The 21443-nt window shown below is 49.2% G+C and overlaps 1 protein-coding gene across 1 annotated transcript in view; it reads left to right on the forward strand.

Moving 5' to 3' along the window:
- STK25 (serine/threonine kinase 25) overlaps positions 1–21443 on the forward strand; it is a 35380-nt gene that overhangs the window by 1383 nt on the left and 12554 nt on the right. The window contains exons 3-5 of the mRNA XM_058189185.1: positions 14770–15000; positions 15873–15929; positions 19130–19238. Of these exons, the coding sequence (XP_058045168.1) occupies positions 14770–15000; positions 15873–15929; positions 19130–19238 (397 nt within the window). The remainder of the gene's footprint in view (positions 1–14769; positions 15001–15872; positions 15930–19129; positions 19239–21443) is intronic.

Below are 21443 nucleotides of genomic sequence, written 5' to 3' on the forward strand. Positions count from 1 at the left end.
CCATGTTATGTGAACCAAGCCAGTTTCCCTGGATACTTTATTCTACCATTTTCCTAGATGCTGTTATGCTGTGTATATCTTTATATGTTTCAGTTTTCACAATTGATCCTAAGTTTATGAGGGATTGACTGACTTTCTATCTTGTTCTCTGTCCCTCCCCGCATACATTTTTTCTTTTTATATTTCTTTTCATATATTCTATTTATATTTCTAATATGTATCTGCCGATAATTGATAATTGAATGAATGTGAGGCTTGCTTTTTGAGAGTATGAATGGATTTTGTGTCATTGTATGAAAAGTTGCTTGCATCTTGTCCCCTGTCAAAGAGTTGGAAAGTGTTTCTAGTTATGCTGTTCTGAACTTGAATGCTTGCACACTTCCTATTATTTTAGTTAATTCTAGAAAAACATATGTAGCTTTAGAGGAGATGATTGGTCTTTTCCTTGCATCTTAAATATACAAATTGCATAAAAGCAAAATATTAATTAATATATGAATTTATATATATTATTTATTAATTTTTTATCCTGCCCATCTCACTGATACAGTAAATCTGGGGAGCTTACAGTGTGATAAAAAAGTCCTACAAGTCCATTAAAATTAAAGGAATTAAATAGAAAAGCTGAAAACCAAGGCAATGGGCAGTCTGGGTCTTCTCTATCTGGTCAGCCACACTCAACATAGGTGGGCCGCTGCCAGACACCCAGGCCAAATGGCAGAGCCAAGTTTTCAAACTCTTCTGGAAGACTAGGGCTGTTGGGGTGGACCCTCACTTCCAATGGAAGAATATTCCAACAAAAAAGGCTCTAAATTCTTTGGCAGACAGGATCTAAATTAGGCCCTTTCCACTAGACAAGAGAGGCAAGCTAGTCCCTTCAGGTCAAAATAATTCCACAGATATCCTGTTGCCATGCCATAAGGGGCTTTATAAGTAATAACCAACACCTTGAATTGGACCCAGAAACAAACTGACAACTAGTGCAGCTCACGTAACAGCAAGATGTAAGGTCAAAGAATTTGAAAGAATACAATAAATTTTATAAATAAAAATGGTGACAGTTCACAAAGATTATTAGGTGCAAATAGAAATACACGTTTTTCCATAGCAAGGAAGATAAAGCAGGAATGGTTAAATTGATTATTTTATTCAAAGAGGAAAATATGGTCTTACTTGAATATCACTTCTGGAATTTCTGGTTGTGAAGAAAAAAAATGAAAGTTTGACCCGGGTTTTGTTGATTAGAAAGATTTGATGTTATAGGAATGGCTAGTGTTAAGTTTGGGCAATAATGAGGCAGGAGACCACACAAGTGACAACAGCTCTTTAGTTTATTGTGACCCAGCAAAAGACCAACAGCAAAAACCCCTCTTTAAATATTATTTTGGCTGAGGCATCAGCCAATCAGCAACGTGCTAGTTCCCGCCCAAACTTCCCTCCTAAAGTTCAAATACATAACACTCTTCCCCTACCAGAATGCATTGAGCCACTTTTTTGCATGGAATTTGCATGTTATTTCTCCACGTAGTCACGCAGGTAGACAGGGCGTCTCCTAACTCTTTCTGACCTGCGCAATTCATTCCCTGGGAGTGAGTCGAGCTGGTCGGAGGGACTGTTTGTTCCTCCCAGCTCCTCCTCTGGGCCCTCCGGCCCTGGATTACTTGCAGAGTCGTCCCTGCAGTCTTCTGGAGGAGCCAGTTGGCGTTGCTGGACTTCTCCAAGTTCAGATAAGTCCTCCGATCGCCCCGGGTCTGAGTTAGCTGTTGGTTCAAATATTTGGTAGTCAGGGTCTGGTTGCGCAGTTTCTGATTTATTTTGTACCCTTCTTCGTAATTGATCTATGTGGCGCCTCCATACTCGGCCATCCCCCATGTCCACTATATATGATTTTGGACCTGTTACTCCAGTGATTGTTCCTTTAAGCCATGCTGGGCCTTCACTATAGTTATGTGCCCACACTGAATCACCCGTTGCCATTTCCCTGGTTTTTTCCTGGATGCCTTGGTACCTGTCAGGGGAGTATGTTGGGTTTAATCTATCTAATGGACACCTGAGTTTCCTACCCATCAATAGTTCGGATGGGCTGCGCCCTGTGGCTACACAGGGGGTTCTGTGTTGTACTGCTAGAAAGGTATCGATTTTGGCTTGCCAATCACCGGGGGTTATTCTAGATAGCGCTTCCTTGGCACTGCGAACGAATCGTTCTGCAAGTCCGTTCGTCGCCGGGTGGAAAGGCACCGAGAGGACATGTCGGATGCCCTCTTCTGCTAAGTACCTCTCGAATTGGGTAGCCATGAATTGCGGGCCGTTGTCGGACACTAGGGTGTCTGGCAACCCGTGTGTTGTGTCTTGCCCGCCCTCAGAGCAGCCGGGGCCTTCTTACCTGCTCCCGCACACTGAGGAATGTATGCCTCCCGGTCCCAGTCCTGGCTCCATGCCCACACAAACTGCAGAAGGAGAATCTCCCTGCCCCAGCCCTGACTCCATGCCCAGGCAAACGGAGCAGCTAGACCCCTCCCCCTCCTCCACAGCAGGTGAGCCTGAGGAGGGTTTACTCCCAAGAACAGCTGATTGGTGTGACCCTCGCATCAGAAGATTGGAGAGGCGGAGGCTACAGAGGGAAGGGAGGGGCAGGCCTTAATGAGTGCTGAGTCATGGAGCCACACCCCATGGCCTATATAAAGGAGCTACTTTCTGGCAGTCTCTGAGTCAGGCAAAAGTCAAACTTATCTTGCTGAAGTCACTTACTGGTCTCCTGCCTGCTCTGAGGACTTTGCTAGGACTTTGGGCAGAGCTGCAGAGGCACGCCTGATTCGGATTTCCCGGACCCAGCCGTCAGCGGAGGAGTGGGACACGACATCTTGCCTGACTCCCACACATCTACAAGATGGATCAGCAACAGCTGGCGCTGATTGTGCAGCAGCTACAAACAGACAACCAGCAACTGCAACAGCAAGTCGCCCAGCTGACTGCTCAACTGGCTGCTGGGAATGCCCCAGCAGTCCAACCTCCTCCTCCTCCTCCTCCTCAGCGCCACAGCCCGGTACCGGTGCCGGAGAAGTTCTCAGGACGGATGGAGATGTTCCCGGCCTTCATGGCCCAGTGCCAGACCTACATGGCAATGCGGCCGGGGGACTTTCCAGATGACCGGGCCAGGGTGGCCTTCGTGATGAACCTGTTGTCTGGCCAGGCTGCGCAGTGGGCCACGCCCTTGGTGCTCAGGGACAGCCCCTTGCTGGCGGACTACCAGGGGTTCTGGGGGCAACTACGCCTGATGTATGAAGACCCTGTGCGGGCCCAGACGGCTGCCTGGCGCCTCGGAGAGATCCAACAAGGGCCCCGCCCCCTCCGGGAGTACATCGCGGAATTCCGGTTGCTGTGCCATGATTCGGACTGGAACGACACGGCACTAGCGGACGCGTTCAAGAGGGGCCTTTCGGAAGAGCTCCAGGACGAGCTGGCTCGGGTGGAGGCGCCGCGGACCCTCGTTGACCTGGTGCCCCTCTGCCTGCGCCTCGACACCCGTCTCCAGCAACGCCCGTCCTGTCGCCGCCCGCAACCGTCAAAGACCGTCGCCTCCTCGACCCGTGCCGACCCGTCCGGGCCACCCGCGCCGTGGCGCGCCGAGGAGCCCATGGAGTTAGGAGCGGCCAGGCCTTGCCTGACGGCCCAGGAGCGGAGCCGGAGGCGCCAAGGGGGGCTGTGCTTGTACTGTGGGGAGCCTGGCCATTTCGCCGCCGCATGCCCCAGGAAGCGCGGCGGAGCACGTACGCCCGTCCCCGAATCCCGGCCTGGCCAGTCGGGAAACGGGGCAGGCCCGGCCCAGGGGAAACCCTAGGCCGGGCACGGACCAAGCCCCCGCCAGACATGGCCGACGTGGACCCCGGGCCCCCTCGGCACCTGATTTTGGACACCCGGGTGTGGGTGGGTGACCGGCCGGAAGGGATCCCGGCACACGCGCTGGTAGATTCGGGGGCCACCACGAACTTTATGGACCGGGCCTTCGTGGACCATTTTGGTGTCCCCTTGGTTCCGGTAGACCCTCCGATGAGCGTCGAGACCATCGACGGGAGGGAGCTGGTGGCCGGACCCATTAACTTCGCCACGCAGCCCTTGCGCCTCGCCATCGGGGACCACGAGGAGGCGATTCGCTTCTACGTGACGGCGGACCTCCACTTCCCAGTGATCCTCGGACTGGCCTGGCTGCGGACGCACGACCCTCAGGTGGCCTGGTCGCGGAACGCCATCTCGTTTCCCAGCCTGCAGTGTGTCGACCACATCCGCCACACCTGCGCCGGCCAGGACGTCTTCACCCCGGCCGTCGCCGTGCCCCCGGAGCTGCAGGACTTCGCTGACGTCTTCAGCGAAAAGGAGGCGGACCGCTTACCCCCGCACCGGCCCTACGACTGCCCCGTGGACCTGCAACCCGGCGCCCCGCTGCCCACGGGGCGCCTGTATTCCATGTCCGAGCCCGAGTTGGCCGCCCTCAGGGACTTTCTGGACAAAAATCTGGCCCGAGGGTTCATCCGGCCTTCCAAGTCCCCTCTGTCGGCCCCGGTCCTCTTCGTAAAAAAGAAGACAGGGGATTTGCGCCTGTGTTGCGACTACCGCCGGCTGAACGCCATCACGGTGCGGAATCGCTACCCCCTGCCGCTCATCCCGGAGCTGATGGACCGGCTGCGGGAGGCCTCCATCTTTACCAAGCTCGACCTCCGGGGGGCCTACAACCTGGTGCGGATGCGTGAAGGGGACGAGTGGAAGGCGGCGTTCGCACCGCACGGACACTACGAGTACACAGTCATGCGGTTCGGGCTGACCAACGCCCCCGCCGTCTTCCAACATTTTATGAACGATGTGTTCCGGGACATGTTGGATCGGTTCGTGGTGATCTACCTGTACATCCTGGTCTACTCCCGGTCCAGGGAAAGTCACCTCCAGCACCTCCGCCTGGTCCTGCAGCGCCTGCGAGCACCAGCTCACGCCAAGCTGGAGAAGTGTTTTTCCTCCGGTCGTCCATCGAGTTCCTCGGGCACATCCTCTCACCCGAGGGGATCGCCATGGACCCGCGCAAGGTGGAGGCCCTGAGCAGCTGGGGAGCCCCGCGTCGGGTGGGGGATGTCCAGCGGCTGCTGGGCTTCGCCAATTACTATCGGACCTTCATCCCGGCTTCGCCACGCTGACGGCTCCGCTCACCCAGCTCCTTCAGAAGAAGGTCCTGCCCGTGGGGTCCCCCGCAGGAGGAAGCCTTCACGGCTCTCAGGAAGGCTTTCGTCACGGAGCCCATCCTGCGACATCCCGACCCGCACCGGCCTTTCGTGGTGGAGACGGACGCCTCCAACGTCGCCCTCGGAGCGGTGCTGCTACAGGCCCCGGCGGATGGCGGCACTCTTTTTCCCTGCGCGTACTACTCGCGGAAGCTCAACCCTTCCGAGCGCAACTATACCATCTGGGAAAAGGAGTTGCTGGCTATCAAGGCCGCGTTCGAGGCGTGGCGGCACCACCTGGAGGGGGCCCGGCATCAGGTGGAGGTCCGAACGGACCATCGGAACCTCGAACATCTCACCACGGCTCGGGAGGTGGACCAGCGGCAGATCCGGTGGTCGCTGTTCTTTGCCCGGTCCACCTCCCGCGTCACCTATATCCCCAGTGGCCACAACCGGAGGGCGGACGCCCTGTCCCGTAAGCCGGAGTACCTGAGCGCCCAAGACCCTCTTCCTCCACGGACCGTACTGCCGGCGGAAGCCTTGGCCGCCGCCCGGGAACCGGTGGACTTACGGGCCCGGGTGCGAGGCGCAGCGCCAAGACGCCTGGTCTCAGCAGCGGCGGCGGAGGCGGCCCCACGTCTCCGTGGACATTGGAAGACGACGTACTCAAGTTCCGGGGCGGTTGTATGTGCCCACGGGCCGCCCGGTCCCTCGTCCTGACCCAGTGCCACGACAACCCTGCTGCGGGCCATTTCGGGTTTTCAAGACTCTCAACCTGGTAACGCGGACCTTCTGGTGGCCCCGGGTGCGGCATGATGTCCATGCCTATGTGACGTCCTGCGTGCCGTGCCGGCAAGCCAAGGCCGCCACGGGGGCCCCTCCCGGTCTCCTCCAGCCCTTGCCGACTCCTGACAGACCCTGGGGGGCGATTTCCATGGGCTTCCTGGCGGACCTGGCGCGTCCTCGGGGTCACCACGGTGCTGGTGGTGGTGGACATGCTCACCAAGATGGCACACTTCATCCCGTGCCGCGGGCTGCCCACCGCCACCAAGACAGCCCGTCTCTTCTTGCAGCACGTCTTCCGCCTCCACGGCCTGCCGGACAGGGTGGTGTCGGACCGTGGGGTGCAGTTCACAGCCCGCTTTTGGAAGGGCCTGATGGCCGCATTGGAGGTGCAGGTGCCGGTCGCCGGCGCACCATCCGGAGACCGACGGCGGGACGGAAAAGGTCATCGGCGTCCTGGAACAGTACCTCCGGTGCTTCGTGAACCAACAGCAGGACAACTGGGCCGATTACCTGTCCCTAGCGGAGTTTGCATTCAACAACTCCCAACACACCTCCACCCAGACCACCCCGTTCCTGGCCAATTTGGGGTACCATCCGCGGCTCTTCCCTCTGGCGCCCCCGGACTCCCCGGTTCCCGAGACACAGTCCTTTCTCTCCGAGTTGCACGCGGTCCAGCAAATGGTGCGTCGGCAGCTGAATCGGGCGAAGGAGGACTACAAGCGGTCGCCGATCGTTCGACGGGCAACACCCCACTGGTGGTCGGAGACCGTGTGGCTCTCCACAGCATCTCCCGTCCGACCGCCGGCGAAGAAACTGGACCACTGGTTCATCGGTCCGTTCCCGTCGAGGCGGTCATCAATCCGTGGCCTACCGATTGACCCTGCCGCGTTCCATGCGGATCCATCCCGTCTTCCATCGGTCCTTGCTGGTCCCTGAGGCCCGCCGTCTCCCCTCGGCGCCCGGCGCCACCCGTCGCTGTCGTCGAGGACGGGGCGGAGGAGTACGGGGTGCACAGCATACGCGACTCCGCTGGCTGAAGGCGCCCAATACCTGGTTGCGTGGCAAGGGTACGGGACCGAGTTCACCTGGGTCAACGCCTCTGACGTCCACGCCCCGGACCTGGTGCGGGCCTTCCACGAGCAGAACCCAGCCCGACCGCATCCCGATCGTCAGCCCCGGGGGAAGGGCCCTGCGGTGAGGGATAGTGTTGTGTCTTGCCCGCCCTCAGAGCAGCCGGGGCCTTCTTACCTGCTCCCGCACACTGAGGAATGTATGCCTCCCGGTCCCAGTCCTGGCTCCATGCCCACACAAACTGCAGAAGGAGAATCTCCCTGCCCCAGCCCTGACTCCATGCCCAGGCAAACGGAGCAGCTAGACCCCTCCCCCTCCTCCACAGCAGGTGAGCCTGAGGAGGGTTTACTCCCAAGAACAGCTGATCGGTGTGACCCTCGCATCAGAAGATTGGAGAGGCGGAGGCTACAGAGGGAAGGGAGGGGCAGGCCTTAATGAGTGCTGAGTCATGGAGCCACACCCCATGGCCTATATAAAGGAGCTACTTTCTGGCAGTCTCTGAGTCAGGCAAAAGTCAAACTTATCTTGCTGAAGTCACTTACTGGTCTCCTGCCTGCTCTGAGGACTTTGCTAGGACTTTGGACAGAGCTGCAGAGGCACGCCTGATTCGGATTTCCCGGACCCAGCCGTCAGCGGAGGAGTGGGACACGACACCGTGTGTTACAAAAAGGTGCCGCAATGTTGTAATTACGACTTCAGCTGTTGTGGATTTCATAAGCAAGATTTCTAACCACTTTGAAAATGCGTCTACCACGATTAAAAAGGTTTGCCCATGGAATGGCCCGGCAAAGTCTATGTGGATCCTGGACCAAGGACCCTGGGGTTTCTCCCACTCCCTTATGGGGGCTGTCGGGGGTAGTGGCCTTGACTCTTGGCAGGCCTGGCATTTTCCTACCCTGTTGCTAATGTCTTTATCCATTTGTGGCCACCACACATAACTCCTCGCAAGGCTTTTCATTCTCACAATCCCCGGGTGACCCACATGTAACTGTTCCAACACGTTTTCTCACAGTTTCTCCGGAATAACCACTCTATCCCCCCATAAAAGACAACCCCCTTGAACCGACGGTTCCGAGCGTTTTTTTGTAAAGTCTTTGAAACGATCCCCCGGTGCATCGGGCCATCCCCTCTGTACCCAACCGATTACAGTCCTTATAATAACGTCTCTTTACGATGCCCTAGTCACTTCCTTAGAAGTGACCGGGCCGGAGTCTAGAGAGTCAATTAGTAGGATGGGTGTCCCCGGGGTCGGGTCTTCGATCGTCTCTGGTAACGGGCATCTACTCAAAGCGTCCGCGTGTCCTAGGTCCTTCCCTGGACGGTGGGACAATTTGTACGAGTATGCCGCCAGGAAAATAGTCCAACGGGTCATTCTGGGTGATAGAGCAACCGGAGTTGGACGGTCCCCTGCCAGGAGTCCTAATAGCGGTCTGTGGTCTGTTACTATTTCGAAATGGTGCCCAAATAGGTATTCATGGAATTTTTTGACTCCCGAAACTATGGCCAGGGCCTCTCTGTCTAACTGGCTGTAGTTTCTTTCTGCTGCTGACATCGTGCGGGAAAAATATGCTATGGGGGCTTCCGATCCGTTCGGTAGCCTATGGCTGAGGACAGCCCCTACCCCGTAGGGTGATGCATCGCAGACTAGCACTAGTGGTAATGTCCCGTTGTATTGGATTAGCAGGCTATCACTGGACAAAAGGTTCTTAACGCCCTCGAATGCCCTAGCCTCAACCTTGCCCCACATCCAAACAGCCTTTTTTGCCAATAGCTTGTGCAGCGGCTCTGCTACTGTTGCTTTATTTCGCAAGAAAACTGCGTAGAAGGTCACAAGCCCTAAAAATGCCTGTAACTCAGCCTTATTTTTGGGAGCCGGAGCCTTTATGATGGCTCGCACTTTGCTCTCCGTGGGGTGGATGCCTTCTCTGTCTATTTGGTAACCCAAGAATTCTACGGATTCAACTCCTATCTGGCATTTGTTGAGCTTGACCTTAAGTCCAGCAGACCTGAAAATGCCCAAGACCTTCCGTAGTTTGACCCCTAACTCATCTAGGTTCTCTGCTGAAACTAGTACGTCATCAAAATATGGCACGACCCCCGGTATTCCCTGTAGCAGACGTTCCATTAGATTTTGGAACAACGCTGGGGCTACGCTGACTCCAAACTGGAGTCGAGTGCATTTGAAAGCGCATCGATGCATTACAATCGTCTGCGCCTCGGCTGTGCCATTGTCTACGGGTAATTGTTGGTAGGCTTGGGCCAAATCGAGTTTGGCGAAGACCTGCCCTTGTCCCAATGAGTGTAACAGATGTTGCACTATGGGAACGGGGTATGCGTTCTTTTGCAATGCTTTGTTAAGTGTTGCCTTGTAGTCAGCGCAAATCCGGACTGATCTGTCCGGTTTGACTGGGGTCACAATCGGTGTCTCCCATTTGGCATGGTCGACGGGGACTAATATGCCCTGGTTTACCAGTTTGTCTAACTCCCGGTCAATCTTGGGCTTAAGGGCGAAGGGGACCCGCCTAGCCTTTAACCTAATGGGAGCCACCTGGGGATCTAAATTAAACAAAATAGGGGTCCCCATGTACTTGCCCAGGCAGTCCTGGAAGACGTCCTCGAACTCTTTCAGCAGTTCATCTTTTAGGTTGACTCTGTTGCTGTGAACCCCGGTCACTTCCATCCCTAGGGCTCTGAACCAGTCCAGGCCTAGCAAGCTTGGAAGGTTTCCATCTACGATGGTGATCGGTAGAGTTTTCTTAAAATTCCCGTATCTCACTTTGAGGGACGTGACTCCTCGAACAGGGATCCGGTTTCCCTGGTAGTCTTGCACTCTCAGCTTTTGGGTTTGCAGTTGGCGTTTCGCGACATCTGGCAGGTTCCTCACGACGGTGTCCCAGGACATGATCGTGATCGACGAGCCGGTGTCCACCTCCATCTTACACGGCACTCCTTCGATGTGCGTTCGTGTGAATATCTTTTTTTCTATTCGCGTTGATGCGTGACCCACTCGTACAGTTGTTTGGTTCAATTTCGCGCCTCTTTTGGATGGGCCAATCCCTGGCTGTCTCGTTGGTCCAGCGCTCTGCTGATTGGCCGGTTTGAATTTTGGGCGGGACGGTTGTGGGGCTCGACAGGCTTGTGCGATGTGCCTTTTCTTTTCGCACCGCCGGCAAATTGCGTCCTTGAATCTGCAATTTTGTCGTTGGTGTTGGTCTCCACAGCTTACGCACTCGTCCCGGTCGCCTCTCTCTGACCTCCCGGTATGGAAGACCTCTTTTTCTTCCTCACCCCCGGATTCGGCCTCGACGACCTCGCTGTGGACCGGCGCTGCTTTCGTGCCGGTGTTCGGTGCGTTCGGTTTCTGTAGGGTCTCCGCCGCTTTGGTGGACATCTCGTGTGCCCTTGCCTCGTCCAGGGCCAGGGCTAGGGTTAGGTTGCTTTTGGACAGCAACCGCCTCTGTAACCGAATGTCCCGGACCCCACAAATGAGTTGCTCCAGTAATGAGTCATCCAAGTCCCGGTACTCACAGTGGTTCACGGCTTTCCTCAACGTGGCCATGTACATGCTTATCGATTCGCCCTCTCGCTGAACTCTCTGTCTCGGCTCGAAACGCTGAACAAACTTCGACGGTACCGGAGCGTAGTGTGCCTTCAGTGTCATTTGCAGCGTTTGCCATGGTACCGACTGCACCGGCGTTGGTTCCGATAGCGATTCGGCGGTATCGAAGACCTCTGGTCCACAGTGACTCAGGAAGTAAGCACGCTTCCGATTGTCCGAGACTCCCTGTAGTTCGTTCGCTTCGAGAAAACACTCGAAACGAGCCATGTACGACCCCCATTTCTCCTTGGCAGGGTCAAATGGCGCTGGCGGTGTATAGCTGGACATTGCTATGTAACCGCTTCTGATACTGGCTGGGTTTTGCGAATCCGTACTCCTTCAGCTCTTTTTCTGGTCTCGCTGCCTCAGAATCCCACCTTCGTCGCCAATGTTAAGTTTGGGCAATGACGAGGCAGGAGACCACACAAGTGACAACAGCTCTTTAGTTTATTGTGACCCAGCAAAAGACCAACAGCAAAAACCCCTCTTTAAATACTATTTTGGCTGAGGCATCAGCCAATCAGCAAAGTGCTAGTTCCCGCCCAAACTTCCCTCCTAAAGTTCAAATACATAACAGCTAGTTATATATTAATATATAAAAGCAAAAAGTTGAGATTGGAGTATGTTTAATTTGTACTGTGCTAAGAAGAGTTGGAAGTGAATTTCCACTTTTCTTTCTTTTTCTCTTTCCGCTTGTATCTCACACACCCCTTTCTCCGCTCCCTTTCCTTCCCTTAATTTCCTATTTTTTCTTCTCTTCTTTGTATTTTAAAATAAAAATGAAAAATGAAAAAAAAAGTAACAGCAGTGTCACATGTGCCAGCTGAGGGCCCTCCAGAACTGTCAGTGTGTTAGCTGTAACTTCTGGATACTTTTCAAGGATTGCTCCATATCGAGTGCATTGCAATAAACCAACCAGTGGATGACCAGGAAATGAATGACTGTGTGCAGGGCCTCACAATCCAGGAAAAGGTGCAACTTGTACATAGGTTGAAATTGCGCAAAGGTTCTTCTAACCATGACTGTCATCTGCTCCTTGAGCAAGAATCAGGAGTTTAGGAGAACCTTCAGATTGTGCACCAAATCTGTCTAGGTAGTCAGCTCCATCCAGGACTAAAGATGATAAACACACTGAAATGTTTACATCTCCACAGCCACATTCGGTCTTTATCAGGGTTCAGCTGAAGCCAGTTGTTATCCATCCACACCTCTACAGCCTCCAGGCACTGTGAGAGAATAACTACAGCATCAGTATATATGAAAGTTTGCTGGTTTAATCTTCATTCATTAATACATAATAATTTTGGATAGCTATGGCTCATTATTACTATTTTAATAATGTTGTCTATTGACAATTCTCAGGAAAATAATTGATACTCATCCATTCATATTCCATATTAGCGTGCTTTCTGCTGCCTATATGGAACAGCCATTTCTGGAATGAGGTTCTTTCACAAAATAGGCATTGTACCTATTCTTCTGATGTTAGTCAGCCTGCAAGAGATGTACATGGGCTGTTAAATATCTTCCCATTTTTATGATATTTCCACTGTTACCGTTATACTTACAGAAATAAGATCAGATCAAAATAGCCCTGGAAATCTTGTTAAAATATGAAAGTTAAAAATGAATTCTGCAGCATTTTAAAATTATTTTCACAAATATAATTCTAGTAATTATTTTACTTCAATATTTCAACTCAAAAGAATGTTTTAAGCTGAGATTCTTTTATAGTAGATCTTGCACACTTTCTTTTTTGATAACATTTAAAATTGACCTTCTTTCAAAATCACTCGGAATAGAAATGAGCAATTTCAGATTTTATTCAGTACTTCAAGCCTTTATAATTAATTTTCAAGGTAGAAGAAACTTTGATGAAAGGTTACAGCTAATTTGATGATATATAAGAACAATTAATCTCCAGTATAGAAGAAACATTTATCCAACACTGCATCAAAACAACTCTGATGTATTAACAAATGCCACTTGGGTCTACTGGTTAAGGAACCAGAATATAAACCAGGAAAAAGATCTAATTCCATTTTAGACATGTAAAGTGGATAACTCTGGGCCAGTCACTCTCTCTCAGCTTAACTTAACCTCACAGAATTGTTGTGGTGGGAAAATAGGAGGAGGAAGGAGTATTAGGTATATTTGTTGCCTTGAGTTGTTTATAAAAATAATAAAGGCAGAATAGATATATCCTTTTACCTCTATTAATTTTTTTTATAGAAAAGAGGTATTTTAATGGGAAAGATAACTTTACAAAATGTCCAGTATTTTATGTCATTTGTGGGTTCAATTCTTTTTTAAATTTTTTATCTGAATAGCCTCAATATGAATAGAACCCTGAAATTCTAAGAGATGTTACAAGTTGAACAATACAGACAGATACTCTTCTTACGTATGTCAGTGAAGATTCTCAGTCATCCAGGTAGAATTGAGCTCAGACTGAAGAATTTATTGGATAAGCAGTGAAATGTTTCAAACCAAAAAGAAAAGAAGTCCAGTTGCCATGAATCAATTTCCAAATGGAATGCTTACATAGTATTATTTTTCCCCCTTTTCCCCTTTAGGTACATTATGTAGGAAAAAGGTAAACCCCTGGTGAACAAGTTAACCTTAGAAAAATATACTGAGTTACTCCTATTTTGAGAGATTTGTGTTACCACCTTTATTTGCAAACCTAACACTGATTTACCAGTTCATTTTCTAAATCCATGCTTAATCTTTTACCTAAATCTTACATTTGGTTGGTCTGCATACTGCTGTCTTTTTAAATGCATGTATTAGAAAGTCTTACCTGATTCATTGGCATTCTGCTAAACCAGTCTTCCGAATTAATCACGTTACTGGTTCACATATCACACTAAGTAACCTGGCTTGCTTGGTTTGGACTACTTCATTGTGATTACAAATTCATGCTTTATCACTATGTATGAATTGGCTCACTGGCTTATTTTGAAAAAAAGAAGTAAAGTTTCTGAGTTGAACTGCTGACTTCATAGTCCCATTATGCTTGCCTTTTTTCAAGATAGTTTTCAACTTCCAGCCTAGTTTATACTTCGGAATTTCATGTACTCAAATTAGTTTATAAACTGATTAGCCAATTATTGCCACTTTATGAAATCAATCTAAAATGAAATAAACACAAACGAAGAGAGAAAGCAAACGTTTTGCTTTACTACAAAACTATCGGAGAAAGTATTCATATTGTAGTCTTCCTATTCCTGTTCTTTAAATTGATGAGATATTTGGTCTTCATCGAATTATGATGTGGTTGTGAACTATATTATACCAGTAAGATTAAAATTACTTTTTAAAAAATTCTCCTGAATTTGATGTTTTTATATGTGGGCTCTTGGTTATTGACAGCAATAAGCCAAAGTTTCAGGAAATGTAAAATAGATTCTTCTGGCAATCTCCAGCATGGAATGTGAAGAAAACTGTGCAAATTCAAGGCTTGTTTCAGAGTAACTTTTAAGATTTGCATTTTCAATTTAATTGAAGGGCACTAAGTTGCGGAAGGATGTGCTATACTAAGTCATAGAACTCATGACATGCAAAAGGGGAAAATAATTCAAGTTTTGTTCTCTTGAGACCATACAGTTTCTTTTCACATTTATGAATATAATTAATCATTCATTTATTGACTACTATACATTGACACACTATTGATGTGTGCATGTAATAAAATCAAATATAGATTCTTGCAACACACAAAAGTCTTTCAATTTATTATGATGTAACTTTCTTGATTTACTTATTTCTTTTTTTACATCTGATGGTAGTCAAAGTGCCATTTTATTTTGGTGAAATTAACTGTTGTGACCGCCCCTAGAAAATGTAAACGTTAAGTTAAAATATAGTTTTTGGTATTCATAGATCTTCACATATATTCTTTTTCTGTTCTAATAGGGAGTCACTATTGTCACTGTACTATAGTGAGCTCTCCTATGGATGGTCTACTTAGAATTGTTATAGTAGCTAATAATAACTACCCTTCGTATTTCTTTGTTTTACAGTTCTGAATAGTTTGTCTTAATGTGTTGTCTTTCCCTCTCACCTCTTATCTTCTTCATTTCCCCAATGTTCTTGTATCCAACTTAGCACTCTCGGGTTGATCCAGAGGAACTGTTCACTAAGCTGGAGAGGATTGGTAAAGGATCATTTGGGGAAGTGTACAAAGGAATTGACAACCGTACCAAGGAAGTAGTAGCTATCAAAATCATTGACTTGGAAGAGGCAGAGGATGAAATTGAAGACATCCAGCAAGAGATAACTGTTCTTAGTCAGTGTGATAGTCCATATATCACCCGATACTATGGTTCCTACTTGAAGGTAACTGAAGCTAGAAAAGTAATCTGGATTGCAATGCTTTTGTTGCAAGCTGATAATTTTGCAATTTATCTATAAAATTGAAGGAAAGGGAAACAAAAACCAACTAATGTACAAACCTTCTGTCTCCAAGCACAGTAAAATGGCTTCTTTTTTTAGACAAGCCCTGTTTTTTCCAAGAATGGTTTATATTTCAAATCGCAGCACAAAATCTTGTGGTAAAGACACTGGTATGAGTGGATAAATGTCGGTGAGCAGGGGAAGATTTTCCTTCAAAGTCCTTTCTCTGTTATTGTTGAAATAAAAATACTCATGATCAATATTTAATCTCCCAGAGAGCTAATAATTTGAATGAAAATCAGTCTAAGCAATCATGGAGTGAAGAATAATACATGAGTGGTCCCTCCCTAAATTTACTGATTCTAAATTAGACTTTCTTAATAATTTTACTGAGTTTGTAAAAATGTTGTCATTTGTTAATTGAAGGTGCTTGATTATGGTGGATGAACTTTGCTTCTGAAATGTTAATCTTTTGCCTGAAGGACTGCTGTGTCCTTCAGGAGGGGTTTTCTGGAACGTTGACACTATGACCATTTCAATTTTTGTGCAGCAAAGATAAAGGTGTCCTTGTATTTCCTTATGCTAACATTCTTGTATGAAACTGGTTATTATGGTACTGTTTATATAATTTCTTAAACTATAAAAAAATAATAATACCATAAATGTGTTACAAAGGTGAGTGAGACAGATAGATCTTATTCTGGTATTAAGAACTATATAAGAGATGTCTGGTAATATTTCTAATAAGAAAGTAGATGGATTTAACTAAACATTTTGGTATTACTATTGTCACATCTGCTTGGTTTAATCTACAGGGCACCAAACTGTGGATAATCATGGAGTATTTGGGAGGTGGTTCAGCTCTGGATCTAGTAAGTATCTTTGTTGTTTTGTTTATTACCTTACCAGAATTTACCACCTCAAGAGCAGCTCAAGATTTCATATAATCAGTTGGTTCCGTCCCAGGCGCCTGATGGACCCTGAGCGGTTCCTGACGGAGCTTGGGCCGTTCCCTGAGGATCTGGCCCACGGCACGGCTGAAGAACTAGTCGTGGCCTGGGAGCAGGCCGCGGCTGGGGCTTTAGACCGTGTCATGCCTTTGCGGACTCTGACCCGGCGTAGGTCTCAACCGGCCCCTTGGTTTTCCGAGGGGCTGAGGGAGATGAAACGCCGGCGAAGACGCCTAGAGAGTGCTGGAGGTCCAGCCATTCCGAAGCTGACCGGACACTAGTTAGGTCTTATTCTAAGACCTACCTAGTGGCAATGAGGGAGGCGAGGCGTTCTTACATTTCTACCCTCATTGTGTCGGCAGATAACCACCCAGCTGCCCTGTTTTGGGTGACCCGCTCTGTCCTTCATTAGGGAGGGGCGGGATGACCCCTTACAGGGACGTGCCGAGGAGTTTAGTGGTTATCTATACGATAAAATCGTTCAGCTCCGGGATGGTTTGGACCGAAATTGGGATGATCCAGGTGAGAGGACGGAGCCGCGTCTTGTCGAGATTGTTTGGGACGGGTTTGACCCTGTGGCTCTCGAGGATGTGGACAGGTTGTTGGGGAGGCTGCATGCCACCACGTGTTTATTGGACCCGTGCCCTTCCTGGTTGGTGCTGGCCACACAGGAGGTGACACGAGGCTGGCTCCGGGGGATCATTAATGCTTCTTTGCAGGAAGGGGTCTTTCCTGCCGCCTTGAAAGAGGCGGTGGTGAGACCCCTCCTCAAGAAACCTTCCCTGGACCTAGCTATTTTGGGAAATTATCGTCCAGTCTCCAACCTTCACTTTGTCGCGAAGGTTGTAGAGAGTGGTGGCATGGCAGCTTCCCCGATACCTGGATGAAGCTGTCTAACTAGACCCGTTCCAGTCTGGCTTCCGGCCCGGATATAGTACGGAGACAGCTTTGGTCGCGTTGGTGGATGATCTCTGGAGGGCCAGAGACAGGGGTTGTTCCTCTGCCCTGGTCCTATTAGATCTCTCAGCAGTTTTTGATACCATCGACCATGGTATCTTGCTGCACCGGTTGGAGGGGTTGGGAATGGGAGGCACCGTTTATCAGTGGTTCTCCTCCTATCTCTCTGACCGGTCGCAGACGGTGTTGACGGGGGCAGAGATCGACCGCGAGGCGCCTCACTTGTGGGGTGCCGCAGGGGTCGATTCTCTCGCCTCTCCTGTTCAACATCTATATGAAGCCGCTGGGCGAGATCATCAGTGGCTTTGGGGTGAGATACCAACTGTACGCTGATGATACGCAGCTGTACTTCTCCACCCCAGGCCACCCCAACGAAGTTGCTGAAGTGCTGTCCCGGTGCTTGGAAGCCGTACGGGTCTGGATGGGGAGAAACAGGCTCAAGCTCAATCCCTCCAAGACGGAGTGGCTGTGGATGTCGGCACCCCGGTACAGTCAGCTGCAGTTGCGGCTGACTGTTGGGGGCGAGTCATTGGCCCCAGTGGAAAGGGTGCGCAACTTGGGTGTTCTCCTGGATGGACGGCTGTCGTTTGAAGATCATTTGACGGCCGTCTCCAGGAGAGCTTTTCACCAGGTTCGCCTGGTTCGCCAGTTGCGCCCCTTCCTCGACCGGGATGCCTTATGCACGGTCACTCATGCTCTTGTTACCTCTCGCTTGGATTATTGCAATGCTCTGTACATGGGGCTCCCCTTGAAGTGCACTCGGAGGCTTCAGTTAGTCCAGAATGCAGCTGCGTGGGTTATAGAGGGAGCTGCACGCGGCGCCCGTGTAACACTACTCCTGCGCAGACTGCACTGGCTGCCTGTGGCCTTTCGGGTGCACTTTAAGGTGTTGGTTACTACCTTTAAAGCGCTCCATGGCTTAGGGCCTGGGTACTTACAGTACCGCCTGCTGTTACCTCATGCCTCCCACCGACCCGTACGCTCACACAGAGAGGGACTTCTCAGGGTGCCGTCCGTCAAGCAATGTCGGCTGGCGGCCCCCAGGGGAAGAGCCTTCTCTGTGGGGGCTCCTACTCTCTGGAACGAACTTCCCCCTGGCTTGCGCCAATTGCCCGACCTTTGGACCTTTCGCCGCGAGCTGAAGACGTATTTATTTACTCGCGCGGGGTTGGCTTAAATTTTAAATTTTTGGATGTATTTTAATGGGTTTTAAATTTTAATATGTTTTAAATTTTGGCCAATTTTATAATAAGTTTTTTAATTGTTTATTTTAATTGTATTTTGTTACTGTTTTTATTTTGGCTGTACACCGCCCTGAGTCCTTCGGGAGAAGGGCGGTATAAAAATCTAATAAATAATAATAATAATAATGATCATCTAACTAACCCAATTGGTATTTGGCTCCACCCAGGCAACAGATTTTATATTCTGGTCTTGAATGAAGTGGATTATGTGGATCCTTTTCAGTCTCGGTTTAGGCCAAGGTATCATTGAGGCAGCACTGATCCCACTTGCAAGTGATCTCTGGGGGGTTTTGGATGGAGATGGTATAACTGTCCTGACCCTTCTGGATCACCTGGCAGTTTTCAGTATCAACTATGGTATCCATCTGGACTGGCTTCAAGGATTGGGAATTGGAGATACTGTTTTGCAGTGCTTCACCTCTTTCTCTCATAGCCATTTCCAATTTTTGGTGTGTGTGTGTGTGTGTCCAACCTAGATTCCTACAATATATGATATCTCAGGGTTCAGGTTTTTCACCCCACCTTTTTAATATCTACATTAAATTGCTGTGCAAGATCATTTGTGTTCATAGAATGTGATATCATCAGTATGCTAGTAATACATCTCCAACCTAGCTGGTCAGGTGATGCTGTTGAGATGCTGACCCAGCGCATGGATGTTCTGAGAATCTGGATGCGTAAACTCCAACTCAATACTAGCAAGGAGTGGCTTTGGGTTTTTGACTACCTAGGATCTGGTGATATTCATTTTTGATACTTGATGGGGATACATTCTCCTTGACAAAGTTGGTGTGCAATTTGGGGCTTCTCCTCATGAGCTGGTGGCTAGAAGGGCATTGCGCAGATTCATGTTTTGAAAAATCTTAGTAGCCAAAGTCATCTTCTATATTTCATGGACATATTTCTGCCCTTGTCTTTCAGCTCAAGCCTGGTCCCTTGGAAGAGACCTACATTGCCACAATTCTGCGAGAAATTCTGAAAGGTCTGGACTACTTACACTCTGAGAGGAAAATCCACAGAGACATCAAAGGTAAGGCACACAGACTAACATTGTGTTCATTCCTGGCAGTTCTTTACTAAGATCAGTGAATCAGTGTTTGTTGCTTGTTTGCACTAATACCCTAGGAAGAAAAATCTAGCTAAATATATATCTTCCTGTAATCATGTATTAAACTAAGGAGTCTGGATGCCCACATAAATCTATACAACATAATAATGAAGATTATTTCTTTTTTTTTTAAGAAGGAATTTTTTTTCATGATTTTGAAAATGAGAAGAGGGGATGAATGGGAAAAGGGGATTATGAAACAGACATCATATTTTACTCTGCCAAAGCACTATGCTTGTAATGGATAATAATATATAACTATATAAAGTTTATTGTCATTGTACGTATATACACAGTATACAGAACATCATAACAGAGTTGGAAGGGACCTTGGAGGTCTTCTAGTCCAACCCCCTGCCGAGGCAGGAAACCCTACACCATTTCAGACAAGTGGCTATCCAACATTTTCTTAAAAATTTCCAGTGTTGGTGCATTCACAACTTCTGCAGGCAAGTTGTTCCACTGATTAATTGTTCTAACTCTCAGGAAATTTCTCCTTAGTTCTAAGTTGCTTCTCTCCTTGATTAATTTCCACCCATTGCTTCTTGTTCTACCCTCAGGTGCTTTGGAGAATAGTTTGACTCCCTCAGGCAACCCCTGAGATATTGGAACACTGCTATCATGTTTCCCCTAGTCCTTCTTTTCATTAAACTAGACATACTGAGTTCCTGCAACCGTTCTTCATATGTTTTAGCCTCCAGTCCCCTAATCATCTTTGTTGCTCTTCTCTGCATTCTTGAGTCTCAACATCTTTTTTACATGTGTTATACGCATATAACGAAATTCACATAACACCCAGGGACCAAGCCCAATACACATGACAATCCCCAGACATACACACCCACACCCACACACCAAAAATTCCCCACCTGTAAACCACCCAAGCATCCACCCAGCAGACCAAGTAATGCTATCCAACAGCTCACTGATGGTGGCCCTTTAGTTCATTGTTGAGGGCAATTATAGCTCTGGGATAAAAACTATTCAGAATGGGTGTTGGTCTTACCTGATACACCCCTTTTCTGACGAGAAGGAGTGACTCCAGTGCATGGGTATCACTCTGTGTCTTCTGGCTCTAGGGACAGGGTTCAAACTTAAGAGACGCCCCCTTTGTAGACCTCCCACTTTCAACGAGGTTCGACGAGGTTCCGAATAATGTACCTGTAACAACACCCCACGGACACCTCCCTGACCAGACCCTTTCATTAGGGTGGGGCTGGAGTCACTCCTTCTCGTCAGAAAAGGGGTGTATCAGGTAAGACCAACACCCATTTTCCTGCCTGAGAAGTCGTGACTCCAGCTGTCAGTCCTCATGGGTGGGAAGCCGTCTGGTCATCTCCTTCCGGCGTCTCTACCACACGTTGTAGTACTCTCCGACCAAAGGCCGCCTCAGCCGATGCATATGCGTCAATCCGATAATGACGTATAAAAGGTGACGGAGTCGACCAGGTCGCTGCCCTGCAAATCTCCTCCACCGACGCTTGTGTGGCCCATGCAGCCGATGTGGCCGCACTCTTCGTTGAATGTGCTGTAATAGCCTTAGGCCTTGGTAAAGCCTGAGCCTCGTAGGCTCTGGCTATGGTGGCTCTGAGTAACCTGCCCACCGCCGAAGCGGAAAGCTTCTGTCCCATGGTGGATGGTTGGAATGACACAAAAAGTGCCTCTGTCCGTCGGAATGCCCTAGTTCTTTTGATGTAAACCCTCAGAGCCCGTCTTACATCCAGAGTGTGCCACACACGTTCCTTCGCGTGTGATGGATTAGGACAAAAATCCGGAAGAACCAATTCCTGGGCCCGGTGGAACCAGGAGTTGACCTTCGGCACAAAGGTTGGGTCCAAACGCAAAACCACTCTATTGGAGTGGAACACACACAAGTCTTCTCGCACCGAGAGTGCAGCCAGTTCCGAAATCCTGCGGGCCGATGTGATGGCTACCAAAAACAGCGTCTTGTAAGTCAAAAAACTGATGTGAACTGTCCTAATCGGTTCAAAGGGAGCCTTGCAAAGTGCCTGCAAAACCTTCTGAAGGTCCCAGGTGGGATAACGGTGAACCACTGCCGGTCTCAGGTTGGTCGCCCCCCTCAAAAACCTCTTTACCTCTGGGTCCTTTGTCACCGACCGCCTACCC

The sequence above is a fragment of the Ahaetulla prasina genome, chromosome 6, assembly GCF_028640845.1.
Source record: "Ahaetulla prasina isolate Xishuangbanna chromosome 6, ASM2864084v1, whole genome shotgun sequence".
Classification (NCBI taxonomy): domain Eukaryota; kingdom Metazoa; phylum Chordata; class Lepidosauria; order Squamata; family Colubridae; genus Ahaetulla; species Ahaetulla prasina.